At 32.9% G+C, this 22,706-nt stretch overlaps 1 protein-coding gene across 2 annotated transcripts in view; it reads left to right on the top strand.

Moving 5' to 3' along the window:
• USP47 (ubiquitin specific peptidase 47) overlaps positions 1-22,706 on the top strand; it is a 113,424-nt gene that overhangs the window by 68,618 nt on the left and 22,100 nt on the right. For both annotated transcript variants that reach the window (XM_032489013.1, XM_032489014.1), the window contains 8 exons: positions 13,623-13,718; positions 13,801-13,953; positions 16,045-16,212; positions 18,053-18,184; positions 18,625-18,701; positions 19,275-19,330; positions 21,524-21,636; positions 22,330-22,434. In XM_032489013.1, the coding sequence (XP_032344904.1) occupies positions 13,623-13,718; positions 13,801-13,953; positions 16,045-16,212; positions 18,053-18,184; positions 18,625-18,701; positions 19,275-19,330; positions 21,524-21,636; positions 22,330-22,434 (900 nt within the window). The remainder of the gene's footprint in view (positions 1-13,622; positions 13,719-13,800; positions 13,954-16,044; positions 16,213-18,052; positions 18,185-18,624; positions 18,702-19,274; positions 19,331-21,523; positions 21,637-22,329; positions 22,435-22,706) is intronic.

Below are 22,706 nucleotides of genomic sequence, written 5' to 3'. Positions count from 1 at the left end.
CCTAATATTTTCTTTATGGAATCATTTCTTAGTTATTACAACTGGAATATGTATTAAATTTTTGGTCTTCATTTTACCTGGCCAAGTCGTGAAAGGGATTCTTCTGCCGTTCTGTCTCTCAGATTGAGTTCTGTTCAACACTAGTCTCCAGTGGCTTTTAATAGATGTTTGGGAGAAGACTTCTGATTAAGTACATTTGAGAAACTGTGTAACTGTAATTCTCTTTGGGAAGTTCACAGTGTATATATAATTTTAAATGCCCTGAGTGTTCCTATAGTAGAGAAATTTGTTTAACTCTGTTTAACCAATGTGTTCTTTTTCTCTATGGGACATCTGTTAGTATTTCAAGGGCCACTAAGATTCTTGAGGAACTTATTTTGTGAAGCTCTGCATTAGATTATGGTGATTTAAGGAAATCTCTGCTTTGTTACCTTAACATTTATGTCTTCGGGATGTTGAGGGGGAGTGAGAATACTAAAATATATGTTATAATTCCCAGTTGTTTTACATATTTTGTTATTAATCCTGAAAAATTAGTATCAACTGAAAAATTACTTGTATTAGTCTTTTTAAAAACTTAATTCTCAGTGATTTATTAGTAATTAGAACTGTTTATTTTCACTAATTAGAGCTGTCTACATAAAACCAATCTCTCTGAATTTCATAATCAAAGAAACCTTGAATCTGCTTATTGCCAAGCATGTTTGAGAATGTATTATTATAAGAAGATAGTCCTAAATACATTCTAATGATATATAAAAATTAGAAACATTTTTTCTGGTTAATTATGAAAGCGTATTTCATAAACTAAACAAAATAATTATATAGCCTCATATGTTTGGCATTAACTAGGGAAAAGCATTTTTACTTAACAGTATATTTTAAATACTATTTTTAAAGGTATCTTTTCTCATATTTATTGAGTTGCTTAGTCTGTGACAGTCACTACGCTAGGCCATTTCTACTAGGGTAGTTTTATTTTCTTTTGGGGTAAGTACATTTAAATATCTGTTTATTATGACAAAATATGTTCAAAAGTCTGAGATTGGATTTACCTATATAGTTCCCTATAGTGTCTTTGAAAAGATCACATTATGTAAAAGACTTTTGTTCCCTAAGAAACACAATTTAATGATTGTTTTAAAGTTTTGAATGAAAAATTGTTAATTCATAAGTATTTATGAAATCATAAGTGTTTCAAGTGTTTAGTATACACAAGTGTGTATCATAAGTCCTACCCTGATTTAACGGGTAATTTGGAGATTCTTATATGACTGGCTTAGGTTTATAACTCATTTGGATGGTGGAGTAGTCCAGATTTCTCCAAATATATAAGCATCACATAAAGAAAAATCTCTTCCACAGACTCTACCCTCATTTTTCCAGGAATTTGTGTGGTTGAACATAGTAGGAACCAGTTTAAAAAGTGGGGACTTCTGCTTTCAGGATGATGGAGTAGATGTACATTGCCCTATTCTTCCCGCTAAAACAACTGAAATCTTGAACATTATATATAAAATAAACATAAGAAGACTCTGAAAGGTGGAGAAAAGGCATAAAGACTAGGGACCTCAGGACTCAAGGAATGACATGGGGTGAGTTCCCTGGGTTTTCTTTTTGCCTAATATATCCCAAACTTGGAGTTGAAGAAGCTGGCAGGCTGGAAATAGCAACAGGCACAGACTAATAAAGCCTGCTCTCTCTAGCCAAAAGGCCAGGAAAGGGATAGCCTAGCAAGGCAGAACTCTTGGCCAATAACCACTTTGTGCTTTACCAAACAATGCAGAAACACTATGGCCCCGACCCTAATCCATGCCAGCCATGGCTGAGGAGGGAGCCTAGACTTCCAACCTCATGAAGGTATAACAAGGCTTTCCAACTCCCTGCTATGGTGGTTTCAGAGAATACTGAGTAGGGAGCCAAAAGTCTCTTCCCTGCTGGGCAGTACTGAACCCCCCCACTGCCATTCTCCCTTTCCCCTTGTTCACTGTCATTAAAGACCATGTGGGGAGACTGGCCTTACACTCCTATCTGACAGTAAGGAGATTTTCCTTTCCTTCCCCACTGGAATAATGTTAGAAGAAGCCTGGGTGAGAATCAGGACTTTCAACCACCTCCCAGAGTAAGGAGGCTATCCCTCTCCCACCTGTGGTGTCACTGGAGGCCACAGGGGGGACAGTAATGAGATACTCCTGCCTCTCACTGCCTAGGAGGCCTCCTGAGCAGCCAGAGTCCCTACCTTTGCCCAGCAGTAATGAGGAGCCCCTGCTCACCTCGAGTATCAAAAGAGGCCGGGTGAAAAACCTGGACTTCTGCTCCCACTTGGCAGTAATGAGGCAGGGGCCTTTCCTCACATCGAGCAGTGTCAAGAAGCCAGCTAAATCAGAAGATTTAAATAGGGTCTAGAATATCACAGTATTCAAAATGTCCAGGTTTCAGTGTAAACAAATCATTCATTATGTTAAGAATCAGGAAAATCTCATTTTGAATGAAGAAAGGGAATCGATAGAAACACCAAAATGACAGATGTTAGAATTATCTGACAAATATTTTAAAGCAGGTATCATAGGAATACTTCAGTGAGAGATCTTAAACCCACTTGAAACAAATGAGAAAATACAAAGTCTTGGGGAAGAAATAGCAGATATAAAGAAAAATGGAATGGGAATTTAGAACTGAGAAATGCAAGAACAAAAATTAAGTCAATGGATAGTCTCAACAGCAGAATGGAAAAGACAAATAAATGTAAAGAATTAGTGAACTTGAAGATAGAACAATAAAAGTTGTCCAATCTAAATAGCAGAGAGAAAATAGACTGGGGACCTATGAGACTATAACAAAAGGTCTAACATTTGTGTCATTGGAGTCTTAGAAGGCAGGGCTAGAAAAATACTCAAAGAAATAATGGCTGATGACTTTCCAAATTTGCCAAAAATGCATGAACTTGCAGGTCCAAGAAGCTGAGCAAACCACTGATAAGATAAGCCAAAAGAACTTTACATCAAATTCAATTATAGTTAAACTTCTGAAAACCAAAGACAAAATATCTTGAAAGTAATGAGTGCAAAAAGGCACTTTTTCTTACAAGGGAAAAACACTGATTTTTCATGACAGATTTGTTATTAGGAACTATGCAGGCCATAAGTGGCACATTTTTCAAGTATTGAAAGAAAACAGCTGTCAACTAGAGTCATATACCCAGGAGAAATATTATTCAGGAATGAAGGGGAAATCAAGACATTCTTGGATGAGAAAACACTAAGAGAATTTGTCGCGAGCAGACCTACCTTAAAAAAATAGCTAAAAAGCCCTCTCTGAACAGAAAGGAAATGATAAAAGGAAAGCATCTTGAAACATTAGAAGTGAAGAAAGAACATGGTAAGCAAAAATCTGAATCAATTCAGTAGGCTTTCCTTCTCCTGAGTTTTTGAAATTATGTTTGATAGTTGAACCAGAACTGTCTGATGTGGTTCTAAATATATGTAGAGAAACTGTGTAAGACAATTATTTTATAAATGAGAGAAGGTAAACAGATACAGAGGTAAGTTTTTTTTTTAATTTTTTTCCTACCTTTTTTTGGAGGAGGACGGTAATTAGGTCTATTTATGTTTTAATGGAGGTACTGGGGGTTGAACCCAGGACCTCATGCACACTAAGCATGTACTCTATCACTGAACTCTACCTACCCTCCCCCCCCCAAGGTAAGGTTTCTATACTTCAGCTTGTAAAAGGGTGAGACCAAACAGACTGATAAATTTTGTGTATGTAATGTAATATCTAGTGCAACCACTGAAAAAGAGATAAACTCAAAAAGATAAATCAAAATAAAAATTTTTTAATGTTCAAGCTATTCACAGGAAGACAGAAAAAAGAAAACAAACAGAAAAATTTAAATAGCAGGCTTAGTTCCATGTAAGTGTTCTGATTATAGTAAGTAAAAGGCAGAAGTCAACATATTAGCTTAAAAAAAATGACCCAACAGTATGCTTTGTACAGAAAATTTCCTTCAATATATTGGTGTAGGCAGTTTCAAAGTAAAAGGACTGAAAATGATATATTATGTAAATATTAATCAAGAGAAATGAGGAATGGCTATATTAATATCAGGTAAAGTAGGCTTTTTTTTTAAGGTCCTCCCTCCCTTTTTTTAATGGAGGTACTGGGGATTGAACTCAGGACTTCATGCATCCTGAGTATGCTCACTTTCTATCTCTGAACTGTTTTCTTCCCCCGTAAAGTAGACTTTAAGGCAAAGAAGATTACTAGAGACAGAGAAGGGTATTATCTAATGATAAAAGGGTTGGTTCATCAGGAAGACAACAATCTTAAACGTGAATGTACCAAATAACAGAGCTGCAAAATATATGAAGCAAAAATTGTCCAAATTGAAAGAAGAAATTGACAAATCTACAATTATAGTTGGAGATTTCAGTGTGCTTCACTCAATAATTGATAGGTAGAATCTCTAGACAGAAAATTAGCAAAGATATAGAACTCAACAATGCCATCAACATTTATTAAATGGTCCATTCAACAAAAGCAGAGTACAGATTCTTTCCAACTGCCCATGGACTTGGATAGACCATGTCCTGGGTCATACTACCCTCAACAAATTTAAAATAATTAAAATCATGGAGAATATCTTTTTCAGCTACACTGGAATCAAATTGGAAATCAGTAACAGAAAGATAACTAGAAAATCACCAAACATTTGAAAAATAAACAACACACTTCTAAATAATCCGTAAGTCAAAGAGGAGGTCTCAAGGGAAATTTTTAAAAAATACTTTGAAATGAATGAAAATGAAAATATAACATATCACAAATTTAGAGACACAACTGAAGCAATACTACTGAGAGGGAAGTTTACAACATTAAATGCTAGCCTTTGGTAAAAATTCTTACATTAGAAAAAAGAGGAAATATTTTGAATTAATAATCTTAAGCTTCCACCTAACTTGGAAAAAGAGCAAAAGAAACCCAAAGGCAGCAGGACAGACATAATAAAGAGCAGAAATCAGTGAAATTGAAAACAGAAAATCAGTAAGAGCTAATTATTTGAAAAAATCAACCCAATTGACAAACCTGTAGCAAGACTGACAAAAGGAAAAAAAAAGATGACAGAATTTTCTAGTATTAAGAATGAAATTATTACCACTGCAAACCTTGTAGATATCAAAAGGATAGGGGACTACAGTGAACAACTCTGCACACATAAGTTTAATAACTTAGATGAAATGAACCAATGCCTTGAAAAGCGTAAACTATAACTCACCTAATATGATTTAGATAATTTGAATAGCCCTTTAACTGTTAAGATATTCATAATTTAAAATCTCTTAAAAAGAAAATGTATAAGTTGGGATGGTTTCACTGGAGACTTGTACTAAACATTTTAGAACAATCAACCCCAATTCTACACAACTTTTTCCAAAATATAAAAAGGAGGGAACCCTTCCAAGTGTATTTTATGAAACTAGGCTTATCTTGATACTTAGCCAAAGACAGTTAAACAAAAAACTATAACCAAGCAAGTATCCTTAAAGCATGTAGATAGGAAAATCCTTATCAAAATATTAGCAAGTAAAATTAAGCAATATGTAAAAGAATTTTAAGGGGGAGGGCATAGCTCAAGTGGTAGAGCTCATGCTTAGCATGCACAAGGTCCTGGGTTCAATCCCTAGTATCTCCACTGTAAAAAGAAAGAAATAAACCTAATTACCACCCCCACCAAAAAAAAAAAAAAAATTCTATACCATGACCAAGTAGAGTTCATGCCAGGTATTCAAGTATGGTCAATATTTAAAAAAAAATGAATATTAGGAAGAGGAAAAAATTTTTTTAATCAATGAATGAAACAGGAGAAAGAAGACAAAAACAAAAAGATCAATGAGTGTAATCTACCATAGTAACAGAGAAAAGAAGAAAATTCACGTGATCACATCAGTTGACTCAGAAAAAGCACTTGACAAAGTTCAGTATCTGCTCATGATAAAAACTCTCTGAAAGTAAGAGGGTAATTTTCTCAACCTGGTAACATATTCAGAAACCTACAGCTAACATCATACTTCATGGCGAAAGACTGAATGTTTTCCCCCTGGAACATCAGGGTTATCTAGGCAAGGATGTCTGCTCCCACTCTTATTCAGCACAGTATTAGAAGTCGCAGCCAATACAATAAGGCAAGAAGGTGGGGGAAAGGCATACCAGTTAAAAGGAAGAAATAAAATTGTTCCCCAGCCAACTTTTTTAGATTATATGACTTTTTGTATAGAAAAAAACAAGACATTTACCTAAACTAAACAAAACAAAACAAAGCTTTAGAACTAATAAATGAGTTTAGATGGGTACAGGTTATAACATAAACAAATAAAAATCAAATGTATTTCAAAATACTAGCAAAAAACATATAGAAAGTGAAATTTAAAGTACAGTACAGTTTATAGTTGCAGGAAAAAAAACCCTTAGGTGTAAATCTAACTAAATATGGATTAGATCTATATGATGGAAACTATAAATTCTGAAAAAATATTTAAATAAATGGAGAGACAAACTGCTCATGGACTGGAAGATTCACATTGTAAAGATGTGAGTTCTACCTCAAATTATATGACAAGATTTTCAAAACTCATAAAAAATTGAATAGCTAAAATAATTTTGGAAAAAGAAGAATAAAGTAGAAGAAATGAGTCTACTTGATTTCGAGACTTTTAGCGATGGTAATCAAGGCTGTATGGTATTGGAGGAATAGACAAATAGCTCAATGGAACAGAATGGAAAATTCAGAAATAGATCTACACAAATATGCCCAGGTAACTTTTTAGAAAGGCACAGTGCAATTCAACGGAGGAAGGATAGTCTTTTCAACAAATGATGTTAAAACAATTGGACATCATTTACACAAAAATGAACCTCTATTTAAACCTCATAGCTTGTAAAAAAATTAACTCAAAATGTATCTCAAAACATTAAACATAAAATAAAGATTTGAACTTTTAGAAAGAAAACATAGGAAGGAATCCTCTAGATCTAGGGTTGAACACTGAGTTCTTAGATTTGATACCAAAAAGTACAATCTACAAAGGGACAAATTGATAAGTTGTATCTCATCAAAATTTAAAAAACAGTTGCTCTTTGAAAGCCCATATGAAGAAGATAAAAAGAAAAGCTACAGACTGGGTAAACATACCTAGGAAACCACAAATCTGACAAAGGACTACTATCTGGACTATGTAACAAAGATGTCTCAAAACATCTAAACAGTCCATTTAGACAATTGACAAAAGACATACACAACATTTCATTGAAGATGACATGCAGATGTTAAATAAATACAGGAAAAGATGTTCAGCATCACTAGGGAAATGCAAATTTCAAACCAATAATGAAGATAACACTCTACCAACAGAATGGCTAAAATAAAAAATAATGGCAGTGCAAAAAGCTGGCAACAATGTGAAGAAACTGGATCACTCACATGTTTTAGTGGGAATGTGAAAAGTTAGAGGCAGTTTCTTGTAAAACAAAACAAAAAATTACCATTACCTCCAGCAGTTGTACTCTTGGTTATTTATCCCAGAGAAATGAAAACTTATACCTGTATACAAATGTTCACGGTGTCTTTATTTTTAATATCTGCAAACTGGAATCAGCTTAGATGTCCCTCAGCAAGTGAATGGTTTAACAAACTGTAGTACATACAAACCATAGAATGCAATAAAAAGGAACAAACTACTGATACACAAAGAAACCAGAATGAAATTGCAGGGAGTTGTGCTGAGTGACAAAAAACAGTCTCAAAAGGTTACATATGACTCCATTTATATTAACATTTTTGATAACAACAAAATTTTAGAACTGGGGAACAGATTAATCATTGCCAGAGCTTATAGATTTGGTGAGGGTAGGGAAGGACGGATAAGTGGTTACTATAAAAGAACAACATGAGGGATCCTTGTGGTGTAGAAACTGTTCAGTCTGTTGACTGTGGTGGTGGATACATGAGCCTTTGCAGGTAATAGAACTTATTACATGCATATGTACAGATAAATGAGTACACTGAAACTGAGAAAATTGGAATGATTTGAAATACAATTGATTTTTATTTGTTTATGTTATAACCTGTTACCATCTAAACCAATTATTAGTTCTAAAGCTTTGTTTTGTTTTGTTTAGGTAAATGTCTTGGTTTTTTATCAATGTCAGTGTCCTTGTTGTCATATTATACCATAGTTTTGTAAAATGTTACCAATTGGCAAAATACACAAGGGCTCTGTATTTCTTACAATTATATATGGATCTTTAGTTATTTCAAAAATAGCAATTAAAAGTAGATGGTTTAGGTAAAAGTAGAGTCCTTTTCCTAGTTAAAAACAAAACAAAGTATATATTCTGGGAAAGACAACTGAATATATCTGTAAGGAAGACATGTTACTATATATCAATAGCACAGAATGGCTAAAACATCAAATCCACTAGAAATAGTTATCTGTGATGGTTCTAATTTATCTTTTATGGTTTAGTCTGAAAAATAAAGTGTCATATTTTAGCATACATTTCTTTATTCAAAATAAAACTGACATTGAATGATGGAGAAAATTTTTATATATAGGTTGAGTAAAAAAAAAACAAAAAGAGAGCAAGATAGAATTTATAGACAATACCATTCCTTGTTTCTGTCTTTTGATTGGACTGTACCTAGATTTTCCGTAGTTTTTTATTCAGAGAACTAAGGATGTTAAGTCCTCTATGTTCTCTTTTGAACTCTGAAAATTACAGAGTCTCAAAAACTGTGCAAAATGACATTTTGTATAATAAATGAGGTATAAGCTCTAGAAAATAAAACTATTATCTTCACTCTGGAATGATGAAAAACAATCACAGTCAACTCAAAATTAGTTTGGAAATATGATAAAAGAATAATGTAACATATTCAAGAGGACAGCTCATGGTAAGCAGTACAGTTTTTGTGTGTGTGTATTAATAATAGCACAATGTTTATAATAATTTGTTCCATTTATGTAATACATAACATTTTTTAATATGTAAAATATGGTTTGGCATGACTTTTAATTATCTTGTACATCACATTAAGTGGAGATAAATGTATATAACCACATTAGCCCATCATTTACATAATTTATTTGTTGAATGAATGGATGAATTGAAGCTAACTTTTGTAACTGACTAATTTTATTTATAGTTATTGTGGTAACTTTTTGAAAAATGAATAGAAAGCTAAAGAAAATTATTTGTATAGCTTTAACTGACTTCTGAGTCTAAAGGGTAATGATGACTACCTGAATCTGTGTATCTCCACATATTCTCCCAGAACCATAGACTAAAAGGAACAGAAATTAAACGCAACTAACCCGTAGCTTCTGCGTTGCTGAAAGACAGAATACCATAAACTTTGAATTACCCAAAAGTAGCAAAATAATCAAGTTCCAACAGAGCTTCCACTGCTACTGCTAGTCTGTATATGTGAAGAGTATGGAGTGGGACACTTTAGAGACTATGAAGTAGAGGAGAGGGGATTGAAAGACTTAAGCAAAATGAAGACAAAATCATCCTCAAAAAGAGAATGTGTCAAAACAGTGAACACAGCCTGGGACTTGGCAGTTTATAGCAGCAGCTACAGGGAAGGAGTTTTAGAGTGAGCAGAATTAGAAGTGGCAACGTTGGAGGACTTTTGCTTCTGGAAAAGGAGATAAAGAAAGATGATGTCTCCGAGTCACAGCAGTGAGGAGAAAATGAGAAGAGAAAAGTAAAGTGTCCTGCAAAATGAAGGAAGTCACCAAAGTCTTTTTTTTCCCATTACCCATTCAAGAAACTACACTTCACTAAGTTGACAGAAAATACTCATGAACTAAAGAATGCTATCCACTAGGGGGAAAAGTCAAACTTCCAGGGCACTACTATTGGAAGAAAACAAGAAAATATGTATTAAATCATTTCAGCTGGTGAAAATCTATATACCTACAACCACAAAAAAGAAAACCTCAGAAAAATAACCACAAAGTAAGATACTGTAACACAGTACTCTAGACTAAATTAAGTGTTCTCAAAAAACAAAACAAAACAAAACAAAACTTCGTATCCATAAATTTAAGGAGAGAAATGGATTTTTTTTAAAAATAAGAAAATACAATGCAAGCTGATCAAACTTGGGACAGAAATTGAAGAAAGGGGCAAACTTCGTTAGAAATGAATAGTAAATTATAAAATGCTCACGAGAAAATAGAATGAAATGAAAATCTAAGGGAGAACATAGAGTGAAAATGAGATAAAGAAGTAAAAATTAGAATCTCAGAGAAAGTGATTGAAAGGGAAGACTAGCAAAGGAAGTCCAACAAAATTGGAGTCTGTGAGGAATAAAAACACAGTAGAACAAAACTTGTAAACTATAATCCAGGAAAACTTTCTGGAAATAGGGGAAATTTAAATCTGTCTTTTGAAGGACTCAACAGTGTACCTGGAAATATGGACCTGGAATGATCAACTCTGAGACATATTTTTGTAAGCTGTTAAACTTGAAGGATAAATTGGGCTGGCATCATACCTTTTTTTTTTTTGAAGAGCAACATGCAAATCATGGCAAGAGAATAGCAATTTAAAGAAACTCAAGAAAACAAAGTACAGGCCAAGGATTTGATATCCAGCCAAATTTTTCTTTAATTACTATGGCAATAGAAAGTCAGTTTTTAAATATTAAAGAATTCATTGAGTATTGTATCCATAAGCCCTTCTTAAGTTTATTAGAAGATGAGCTCCATCCAACCAAGAGATCACTGGGGAAGCTTCAGCAAAAGGACTGTGAGCCATTCAATATATTTAACTGTAAAATTAAGGACTATATAAAACAACAAGGATGGGGACATGGGTAGAAGTATGAAATGTTATATGTTAGACAGAGTACAAGAAATCCCACTCTTAAAAAAGGAGAAGAGGGTGAGAAGGGAAAGTAGAATGAGATTATAGACTGTTAAATAGGTGAGAGACCAAGGATATTTAAAATCCAGATGCTAAAAGCTTGAATAAGGAAAGCAGGGGGATGGGTAAAGGGCACTTACAAAATACATATAAATGCACTAGAACAAGATTACTAGCCTTCCTAAATACCAAAAGAAAATGTGAAAAATAAGCAAAGAAAACACCCCATGTAGAAAAAAGAATGGTAAATATTACTTAATAGAGTAATTAAAATATACAGTAGTATCTGAGATGAAATAAAACCAGTCATATTAAATATAGGTGGGCTTAAATTGCCTATTAAAAGTAAAAGATTTTCAAATTGGCTCATAAACATATTAAAATTTGGTTTAAGCAAGAATCCAATAGTGGATACTAAACTAGAGAAAGTATGTTAACGCTCAGTACTTTTTATAGTCTCCAAGTGTCTCCTTACAAATTGCTTACTGGCTCTAAGAGGGACAGATAACCATATAGTAGAAAACCTGGACAACACCTTGACCAGGTGATTGAAGTTAGTACCGCCAGTAAAGATGTTAGGGATACCATGCCCTTTGACTGTGGTGCCCTTAGAACAACACATCATTACTTAGGTAGTAGTCTAGTAAGGAATGTATGTAACCGTGAGGAACATCAGACAAACCCAAATTACAGAGCATTTTGTAAAATAACCAGCCTCTTCAAAAATGATAAATGTCATGAAAGAAAGGCTTTGGAACTGTTTCCAAAAAAATGAATCTGAAAGAGACAGCCAGCCAGATGTAATCTGTAATCCTGTGTTCGATTCTGTACTGGATGGGGAGAAACACTATAAAGGAAATTATTAGGGTAATTGACAGAACTGGAATATGGACTGGCAAAAGTACTTTACCAATATTAAATTTTCCAGAGCTTAATAATTCTTCTGTTTATGTAAGAATGTCCTTTTTCTTAAAAAGTCACATTAAAGTATTAAGAGGAAAAAGCATCTGTGAACCTATTCTCAAGTAGTTCAGAAAAACACATAATGTGCGTGTGGGTGGGAAAATAAATAAAGGTAGCAAAATGTTAAAAGTTGGTGAGTCTGAGTAAAGAGTTTAAGAAAATTTTCTGTTCTTTAAACTGTTTTCCAAGTTTTAAGTTAAAAAAAAAAAAGCTCTGGCCATAACTATAAGCTGGAGATCAAGACATAGCTTAGTTTAGTAAAGTAGAATTTGAGTTACTTAATTTTCTCACTGTCCCCCCTTACCTTCCCTCCACCCCCCCTTTTTTAAGATGCTGGGTGTTTTACCAGTTCAATTTCCATTTGGAAAGCTTGACTGATTTGGTATCAGTCTATGTTAAACTATAGATACGATTTCTCTTAAAGCTTTTTTTCTCGTGTCTTTACAGGATTTGCCTTTTTCATGCTTAAAATATGCTTTAAAGGGGAAAAAATTTGTTCTTTCCTATGGTGTCCTGTAAAGTGCTTGGTTATGTGGGGGAAAAAAACAGATATTTGACCCCCACCCCCACCCCATTGGTACTTCCTTGTGTTCTGAGGACAAATCAGGAGATGGATGAAGTTAGAAGCATTTTGTATATTTTTTTCATATTTTTTTATCTTATTCTAAAATGAGCTATACCAAGCAATATGTGGTTAGTAGTTTTTATATACCTTGCTAGCTATTTTATAACTAAGTCTATTTTGCCAGATCAAGCTCCTTTATCTTTTGAGGAGCAATTTTTTCTTATTTTTAAAAATTTTTTTGAGGATATTTTGTTTGTCTTAATGATTCGATTTTTTATATGTAATAAATACTGTCAGTAGTTCTGCTTAGACTGTGTGTAAAGAAAAGTGATGACATCAAATGAAATTTAAGATTGTGCAGTCCAGTCTCATACGTTGTGTTAAGTATTTTTTAATTGCAAAAAAAATCTGTGGTGAAAAATTAAAGTAAAAATTAATTTTATGCCCACCAATTCTTCAACAATATTCATACTAGTTTCTTGCTTCTGTCTTAAAAGACTGTGTGGAGAAAATAGAACTACATGGTTCCATGAGGTGAACAGTCCAGGAGTTCTCATAATACATTTTCAAATGGAACAGTATCTGACAGGCAGAGAAGGTTACGCAGTGGTTTTCAATCTTTAAAATTAGTACAATGGATTACTGACTGACCCTAAATGTAGTGATTAAGGATGATTATTAGATTTTTTATAAGTACAGATGGTATGAATTCTTCAGAGTACTGTGTTACTGTACGGTTTAAAATTGTCTCCTTTTACAAGAAGGATAACTTGATACATGCAACTGCTTTTCTAAGACATGAGGAATTACTTTTTTAATCTAAAGACTAAGGATTTCTGTTAGATTATTTAGCCCAAAACTACAGGGTAAATAAAGTCTGTGATAATAAGGTAGAAATGACTAAGTGTCTTATGCAATACTAGGAAAAGCAGAGCTCATACAGAATGGAATAAAGTAATTTTTTGCTCAGATTTTATATTGATAACATTATTTTGCTGTTGATTCTTTTTTTTTTTTCCAGTTTTGCATTTTGAGTCCCCAATTTTCTATCCATTTTACTTAAAAGTATTTTGGTAACTGCAATGTTTCTATATTCAGGGTTTTGTCATTAACATGCTACTTTTAAATAATTATAGAATAATTTTTTTTTTTTTCTGACTAGGAGGAAGCATTGCATGCATTTATTCAGCCAGAGATCCTGGATGGCCCAAATCAGTATTTTTGTGAACGTTGTAAGAAGAAATGTGATGCACGAAAGGTAGATGCCATGTAAAAATTAATACTTAATTATCAGAGATAATATTCAATATTTAATAGGTTCCCCCCCTCATTTTTCTTAGGGTCTTCGGTTTTTGCATTTCCCTTATCTGCTGACCTTACAATTGAAAAGGTTTGATTTTGATTATACAACCATGCACAGGATTAAACTGAATGACCGGATGACATTTCCTGAGGAGCTAGATATGAGTACATTTATTGATGTTGAAGATGAGGTAAATATTTGTAAATTATACTTCAAATATTTTTCTTTGATCAGAGTAACTTAAAATATTCTTTGAAAGACAAAAAGGATCTCAAACTCTGGAATTATTTCTTTAATTTGTGGGATAATCTTATGTTTTACAACATTCTTAGTTACTGAAACAAACCAATCTAAAGATACGCACTTGTGTTTCTGGTACATAATAAACACAGAACAAATACACTGAATGAGCAAACAAACTGAGGTAGGATAGCCTTAATTTTTTGTGTTTGTCTTAGTGTCGTTTTCAAGCATTAAAGTTTCTGGGTTATTCTCACTTAAGATTTACCAGCTCTTAAACTGGCTAGATTGGAAAACTAGATAATAAAGGTATTTTTCCGTGTTTCTTTTTTAATTAGTTTTTTAAATTAAAACTTTTTCCATAAAAACTTTTAAAGTATTTAAATATAGTTTGAGAATGGGACTTTGAAGGACACAGATAATGCTCATTAATTTCTTCCACTCATGGACCTCCCCAAATACGTTGGTTCCTCTATCCTTATCCAGTAAAGGATTCATGGTGTCCCACTCTATTCTTTTGGAAACTCTTCTGACTTAATTATTGGAAGTATTTACAATCACTTAACATAGTTGTTACAGAGTGATATATCTTTCTTATTCTCAAACTGCCTTGAAGCATTTTTTCTGATTGGAATTCATCACTATAGTTAAAAATGCCTTTTCCTAGAAGCGCAAAAATAATTTTAAACATTCTCAAGTTTTATTTATCCTCTTAAGTACTAAGATGCAAATGTTTTCTGAACCTCAATTTCCTTGTCTGTAAAGTAAGGATGGTAATTACTTTTCATAGCTTTTATAAGTGAGTACCATAGATAAAGTAAATGTTTATTGAATGATACCTGTGACCAGGTAACATTTTGAAAGACTTAATCTGAAATATCTCAAACACTAGGAAATCTACCCCAAGTATATCAGACTTTCAAAGGAGATTCCTACTCAGAGATCAGTGTCAAATTGGCCTTCTGTATATCTCTAATGTATTTCTTACAAAGAAAAGGATTTCCCAAGGAAAGAAAACAGATATAAAGTTGGAAAGGAACTTTTAGAAAGCTCTAGGTCCATTTTTATGGGAGAAGAGAAGAGAAAATGTTCTCGCTTAGTTAAAAGGAATTACAGGAATGATCTCTTTGGACTTCGTGTACAGTTCTCAAGTTGGTTTCCAGCTGCATTTTTCCTTGATTCAAACTTTCTTGAGGGATGAAGACTGTATATTTAGATACAGTACTTACAACAAAGTTCTTGGCAAAAAATTGGTACTTATTACATACTGCTTGGTTAATTCAGGAACTTCTATGCGATGCCTTAAACATATCAAGTGCCTACATCTTAGAGAAGAATTTTCAAACTATTTAAATAAAAAAACTTTAGGTACATATTTAAAACATTTTTTAAAAAAGGGGAAAGAGTGAGGATTTCTAGGAAGTAGAATTCTTCAAATTCAATTTGCATGAAAGAGATTTAAAAATTATAAAAGCATAGGAAAGTATGATTTACTGTTGTTACATTTTCACCTGCTGTAACTGGAATATAAAATTCTTGGGGATAGATACAGTGTCTTGTTTTTCTTTCCAATTGTCTGTAAAACCTAGCATAGTGATTAACTGAATTGAACTTTTTCTTCAGGAAATGAGATGATGTTTTTAATCAGAAAAAAAGAAAAGATGATATTCTTTTGGAATTTGAGAACACAGAAGCTCATTTTGGAGCTTAAGTTCTCTGCTTTTATGAATTTTGATGAAAGAAATGGTAATTTTATATTGTGACTTTGCAACTGTAAACATTAATAGAGTTTAATAGAATTCTGAGTAACTAATTTGTTATGTTAGAACTTTAAGGATATTAGTAGATACGCTTTTAAAATACACTTTTTGTTTAATTTTATTTAAGGTCTCACTTTTTAAGAGAAAATAAATTTGTTTAAAGTAAGCATTTTAATTAACAATAGCATCTTAAATTATGTGAAAAAGCAGCATATAGATTAAAAGTTTTATATTTTCCCTTTAATTAGCTTATAATTGTAAGATAATTTTGTTTTATTAAGAAATCTCCTCAGACTGAAAGTTGCACTGACAGTGGAGCAGAAAATGAAGGCAGTTGTCACAGTGATCAGATGAGCAATGACTTCTCCAATGATGATGGTGTTGATGAAGGGATCTGCCTTGAAAGCAATAGTGGAACTGAAAAGACTTCAAAACCTGGACTTGAAAAGGTACTTTTTATAGTTTGTGGTTTTCAGTTGAAAGAGAATAAATAAAGTAATCTCTGAGCTGATATATAATTCTATAGCTATTGTAACCAATAAAGTTCTCTTTAAAAGAAGTTTAACTGCTGTTATTCTTAGACATATATGTGGTCATAATTAAACTTTAGGTAAAAACACTTAAAGCTGGGAGCATTAATTTCTGAGAGGCTGATCTGTAAACTATGAAGCAAACTGGGTGGTGGTGTGGAAAGTGTGCCTAGTAGTCAGGAAATCATTTCTGCCTTGAAAGTTGCAGCAGGCCTCTAAATCTTATATCAGGGTTTTCTCATGTAGTAAAATGAAAGCATTAAACTAGATCTGTTAATTTTAAAAATTCTAGCTATGGTACCCTTTATGAAACAGTTAATAATAGAGCTCATCTAAATTTAGCTAGGGGTCCCCTCAGTGTCCATCCCCTTCCCCATGACAGCCCCCTTATAAGAGACTTCAAAAAACGATACAGTTCCATGGATTATAATTTGAAAACTGCAAGAGTGGATAATATCTATGAAAGAATATTTTTTGTTGCTATTTCAGTGATTTTTAAGATCTTATCAAACCATTTCTTTCACATTTGTATAATTTGCTTTACTGAGGGGAGAATTAGAGATCAAATGTCTTGAGCATGTCTTGGTGTGGATAAATCACCAGCGTGAAGACTGATCTCTAGCTCAAGTCTTACACAGTCATATTAAATATAGATTTTTTAGGCAATATTCAAGAATGGAGTTTCACTTGCATAAATCTGTTTTTTAGACCAAGACCATTATTCTTACCACCATCTCTAGTATCCTTTACCTTTTAAAATTATCTGGTTTTTTTCAGGGCAGATAGATGAATATGAATTGCTACATGATGAATAATGTAGTGGATACCTTATAACTTAGTATAAGGAACATTGCTTTCAAGCAAAGATTGGCAAACTGTGGCTCAGAAACCAAATCCAACCCTCTGCCTATTTTTCTACAGAGACAATTGTCTGTCTTTTTTTTTTTTTTTCTTATTCCACTGGATAGGACTTCCTATACAATGTTGAATAAGGAGTAGTGAGAGGGGACATTCTTGCCTTATTTGCAATCTTAGGAGGAAAGTGTACAGTCTCTCATGATTAAGTATGATGTTGGCTCTAGGTTTTTTTTATAGATGTTCTATATCAAGTTTAGAAGGTTCCTCTCTTCCTAGTTTGTTGAGAATCTTTATCATGAATGAGGTTGGATTTTGTCAGATGTTTTTTCTGGTTCAATTGATCATGTAATTTTTCTTCTTTAGCCTTGGTTACATATGTTGATTTTCTGATGTTGAACCAGCTCTGCATACCTGAGAGATACCAAATCGATAGATCACTAAATCACAGATATTATATAAATATATTAGAAGATATTTGAATCATTATATACCTCAGCTCATTTATAAAGAAAGTAGAGTCTTATTTGAATTTTTTAAAATGTTATTTGGGATTGATTGGTTTTGATGTGCATATCAGAACAGTCTCATGTTTAGCACCTGCTTCTAAAATTTCAGTCTATTATTTTTTATATAAATATATAAATTTATATTTCAGATATGCATAGTTCTAGAGGTTAAAGCCTAATTAAAATGGGAAGGAATACACTGAATGAAACTTGTGGTGTATAAAATTATGTGGTGAATTACTATTTTAATCATCTTAGAGAAAGTTGACCTACAGTAAATACATAGGACAATTAACATGTTCCTTCACTAAGTTTTAGAAGAAAATATGAAATATACAAATAAGGGCTTTGTGCTTTTTCCTCTGCTCTGAGTTACTTTAATTTTTTTTCCTTAGAGTTCCTTGATCTATGAGCTCTTCTCCGTTATGGTTCATTCAGGGAGTGCTGCTGGTGGTCATTATTATGCTTGTATAAAGTCATTCAGTGATGAGCAGTGGTACAGCTTCAATGATCAACATGTCAGCAGGGTAAGGAGGGTTTTTTTTTTTTTAAGATTATTATTCTGAAAGACAGGAGTATGTTTCTTATCAACAGCAGGGTTTATTAAAAATGGGAGACTCAGTCTGTCCAGTGAAGCATTTTAAGACACATGCCACGTCTTTTGTTTTTGCTGTCAGTAAATTTCTTTTGTTTATTGTTGTTATTTCTTTGTTTTGTTTTGTTTTGGGCTCGCTGAATGTTTGCAGAGGTAGACCCCCGGTTTTCTTCTTGCCCTGGTGGGCTTCCTATTAAAGAGCACTCACTGGAGCAGATCAGCCGTTAGCAGCACTGATTATGATCTCATTTGTGACTTGCTATCTATGTGGTCCGTTCAACTCTGAGGTTGAAACTTGGGTTTCATATTGACATAAAGGTAATGGTGTTATAGACTTTACCCAAAAAAGCAAGTAATGTAACAACTTTTCAGATAACACAAGAGGACATTAAGAAAACACACGGTGGATCTTCAGGAAGCAGAGGATATTACTCCAGTGCTTTTGCGAGGTAAATAACTTCCTAATTTTTAGTGTTTATAAATTAGAATTAATTACAGCTTTTTAACATTTTTTGCCATTAAAAAGATTTCACCAAGGGGTCAGCAAATTATAACCTATGGGCCAAATTCAGCCTGCCCCCAGCTTTTGGAAAGGAAATTATATTGGAGCACCACCATACTCATCTGCTGAAGTATGTGTGCTGATCTTCCCGCTGTGACGGCACAGACCATCCAGCCCACAAAGCCCAACGCTTTTACTGTCCGGCCCTTTCTTGAGAAAATTTGCTAACTCTTGGCTTAACTGTAGTAGTCCTTCTAGGACACAGGTGTTTTGAAGATTTTACTATGTTGTTACCAAGAGAAGATAGGGAATTTTCTCATTAATATGTCAGTAAAAGCAGAATAGAGTCTCCTTTTTTTCCTAGAATGTTTTCAATTTGAACCTGTCCAAGAACAGTTACATGATTTTCTAATTGTTTGAAACAACAAAAAGCTACTATCTAAAAAAATATTTAATGCTAGGAAAGTGGAATATTTACAATCTGCTTTTTATCCCCATTAATCTTTTTTATTTCTACTAGCTCCACAAATGCATATATGCTGATATACAGACTGAAGGATCCAGCAAGAAATGCAAGTATGTTTACATATGGTTACTTGATTTTACTCTGTATTATCAACTAATTTTTTTTGCAAGTTTTACAAAACAAGATAGGTACTTTTAAATGATAGGATAATTAAATTTTTTTATGCCTAGAAGAATTTATTATAAAGACTATTATGAGATAATACCAACTGGTAAAAACACTTGGAAAAGAGTTGAACTGTTTTTTAATATACTCTGCATTATATAAATTGGATCTATATTTGCAGTAAGATTGTATTATATGTAGTTTGGTGCAGTGATGATAACCCCCAGATCTGTGTAGCAGTCATAGCTCACTAGCTGCATGTCCCAGAGAAAGTTATTTAACTTTTCTAAATCTTACTGTCTGCATATGTAAAATGGGAATAATTATAGTTTTTTATAGGATTGTTATAAAAAATTAAATGAGATAAAATTGTAAGCATTTAGCACCGTGTCTAGTACATAATAAAAATTCAAATTTAGTTATTAAATTGCTTTTTTTCTATTATAAGCTTTTTGGTTATTTTAATATCTAAAGGCTTTGAATGAGAACTGTAGATAAAGTACACTTCCAGCTTGCTGCTCTAGAAATGTTCTTAAGAACTAGAGTTAAATATCCTTGCTTATTTGCTTAAAAAGGAATAAAGTTTTATGAGTTGAGTATGCATCCTTTATTAGATTTTAATTTTATTAAGAATCCTAAAAATAATCCTTTATGTAAATATGTATTTCCATCCATCCATGTGGACTTGCCCCTTTTTTTCTGTAATTATTACTTTAAAAAATTGCAGTTCTTAAAAAGAAAAACCGCAGTTCTTGTGTTTCCTTGCTGACTCTGATTCTGACAAAAGCAGCATTTGCAAATAGGGATATGTGTGTGTATACATGCAGATATATACACAGGTGATGCTCATATTCTTTTCATAATTAATATAATCATTATCTTTGATTTCAACATATTTTCTTTGTTTACAAACTGCCATACTATGAGTAAAATCTATTTTAAGCAGTCTAATGTTTTTGCTTACATTTTTGTAAACCCTCATCAGATTGTGAATTCAGTTGGTGCAAGGGTTAGAACTTATTTATCTTTTCACCAGTGATATAATCCAAGGTCTGTCATATAGGGGCTATTTAATTATTTACCGTATAGTTTTAGGGAAGAAAAAAGAAATTATAACAAGTCATTTCCGAACAGAGGTTTCAGAGTAGAAGTAATCATTCTTACTTTACAGATAAAGAAACTATACCCTAAAGAGTAACTTGTCCAAGGTCAGAGCTACCTGGAGGCAGAGCCAGGACTGTAGTTTATATGTACTCTGTGACACCCAGCATTTCAGATATTTCCAGTAGTGCAATAACAGCATTCCTTTATCCTCTGCCCACCCCACCATCACTCTAGTTTTGTGATCAAGCACCAGGGGGCACTGTATGTATGATACTGTATGTATGATATGGAATGTTTTTAAAATTAGAGCTCATTTCAAAAAATAGTGAATTTTTAACTTTCACAGAGGCATGATTTTTTTTTAATATAAGTTGTTCTCACCATTTAACGCCTAACGATCATTGGCTTTATTAAACAGTGTCATAATCTCATATTGTCACTTTTAGTACTTTGAGTTACATCTGAAGTTCTTTGATTAGAAGACAGCTAAAAGACTGCTTTGAGAACAAAGGAAAAATCGTATTAGTGAATAATAATAATAAACAAATAAATAGCATTTGTAGTAGTAGCAGCATCAACACGTATTATTACATTTCATTATATCCCAGGTGGTAATTCTATGTGGTAGGTGCTGTTAATAAACTGAAGAAACCAAGGTCTGGAGAAAAACTTGCCAAAGGTCACACAATTTGATGGTGATAGCACTATTTGAAATCAGAAGTGCCTTTATTTTCAAGTGTAAGGGAGACTTTTTCATTCTAAACATCTTACTAATTTCCATACTACAGTTGTCTGGAGCCAAGAGCTATACAGACAAATATATGGCTTTTTTGAGACCTAACCATGTGTCATTATCAACTACCTCTTCACTCTTGTCTGGAAGAAGCTCCTGTTCCAAGCTGAGAGAGTGATGTAATTGAGATGTATTTTGATAACAGCTATAGTAGAAGTATATACTGTGGGAATATGGTAGAGCAAAATTAAAGAAGCTCAATCTCAGTGGTACTGTCTTACCCTGTTTTTACTATTAATAGAATTTCTAGAAGTAGATGAATATCCAGAACATATTAAAAACTTGGTGCAGAGAGAGAGAGAATTGGAAGAACAAGAAAAGAGGCAACGAGAAATTGAGCGTAATACGTGCAAGGTTTGATTTCATAATTTTACTTTTAATTAAAAAGTGCTATTGAACTTTGCTTAACTGCAATTCTCATAACTAACTCATTGGGTTGATGCTGTAGACAGTTACGCTGTCATGATCACTAAACAGCGTAACCAGCTATACTACTGAGGTAAGGTGATTTTATTTCATGCATAAAAAACTAATGTGGTGATACTAAGTGCTGGTGAGGTGACAGTGAGATGAACATTGTCACATTCTGCTACAAAAATTGATAAAGCTTTCTGCATAGAAATTTGAGTAGAATTTATCAAGAGTCTTAAGCAGTCTTTTATATAATTCTCTTAAGAAAATATTACCTAATAAGATAATTACAGATGTAAAAATTTGGACCACAAGTACATTCTCCACGCACAACTAGAGAAAAATTGGAAACAACTTGAATGTATATCAGTAGGCGAATGATTACATAAATTGTGATACATGCTTATCAAGAAACATGCAATTGTTAAAATTAATGATTTTGTATTTTTTATACCATGAGACATAGAATTGATTATTAAGTGAGAAGAATAGACATGAGAGAGAATGATTCCAATTACGTTTTTTGAAAATTATAATTATTTTGACTATTAGGAAAAAATATTGTCTATAAAAGAATTAAGCTTTGACTCATGACCTATTGAGTTGATGATGATATTTTACATTTACATTTTCTAGATAAAATTATTCTGTTTGCATCCTGTGAAACAAGTAATGATGGAAAATAAATTGGAAGTTCATAAGGATAAGACCTTAAAGGAAGCAGTAGAAATGGCTTATAAGGTATGTTTAATTGCATTGTTGGCATTTAATTATTGATAATCTTACATAGCAGTATTAACATAGTTTCCAAAGTTTTTATTATAGTCAATAGTAATATAAGCACTTGGCAGTAGCTCTGATAGCCCACTTAAGTCACGTATCTCTTTAAAGAGTGTAGTTTATACCTCTTCTTTGAAATGTACTCCATTTCTTTTGAGAACTTTCTCACTCTGAAAGCCAGTTAAGCTTTCTAGAACTCAGAATTAGAAACAAAAATATTTATTCTTTACATT

The sequence above is a fragment of the Camelus ferus genome, chromosome 10 (genome assembly GCF_009834535.1).
Source record: "Camelus ferus isolate YT-003-E chromosome 10, BCGSAC_Cfer_1.0, whole genome shotgun sequence".
NCBI lineage: Eukaryota > Metazoa > Chordata > Mammalia > Artiodactyla > Camelidae > Camelus > Camelus ferus.
The sequence above is the reverse complement of the archived record's forward strand: the minus strand, read 5'-3'. Positions and strand labels throughout refer to the sequence as shown.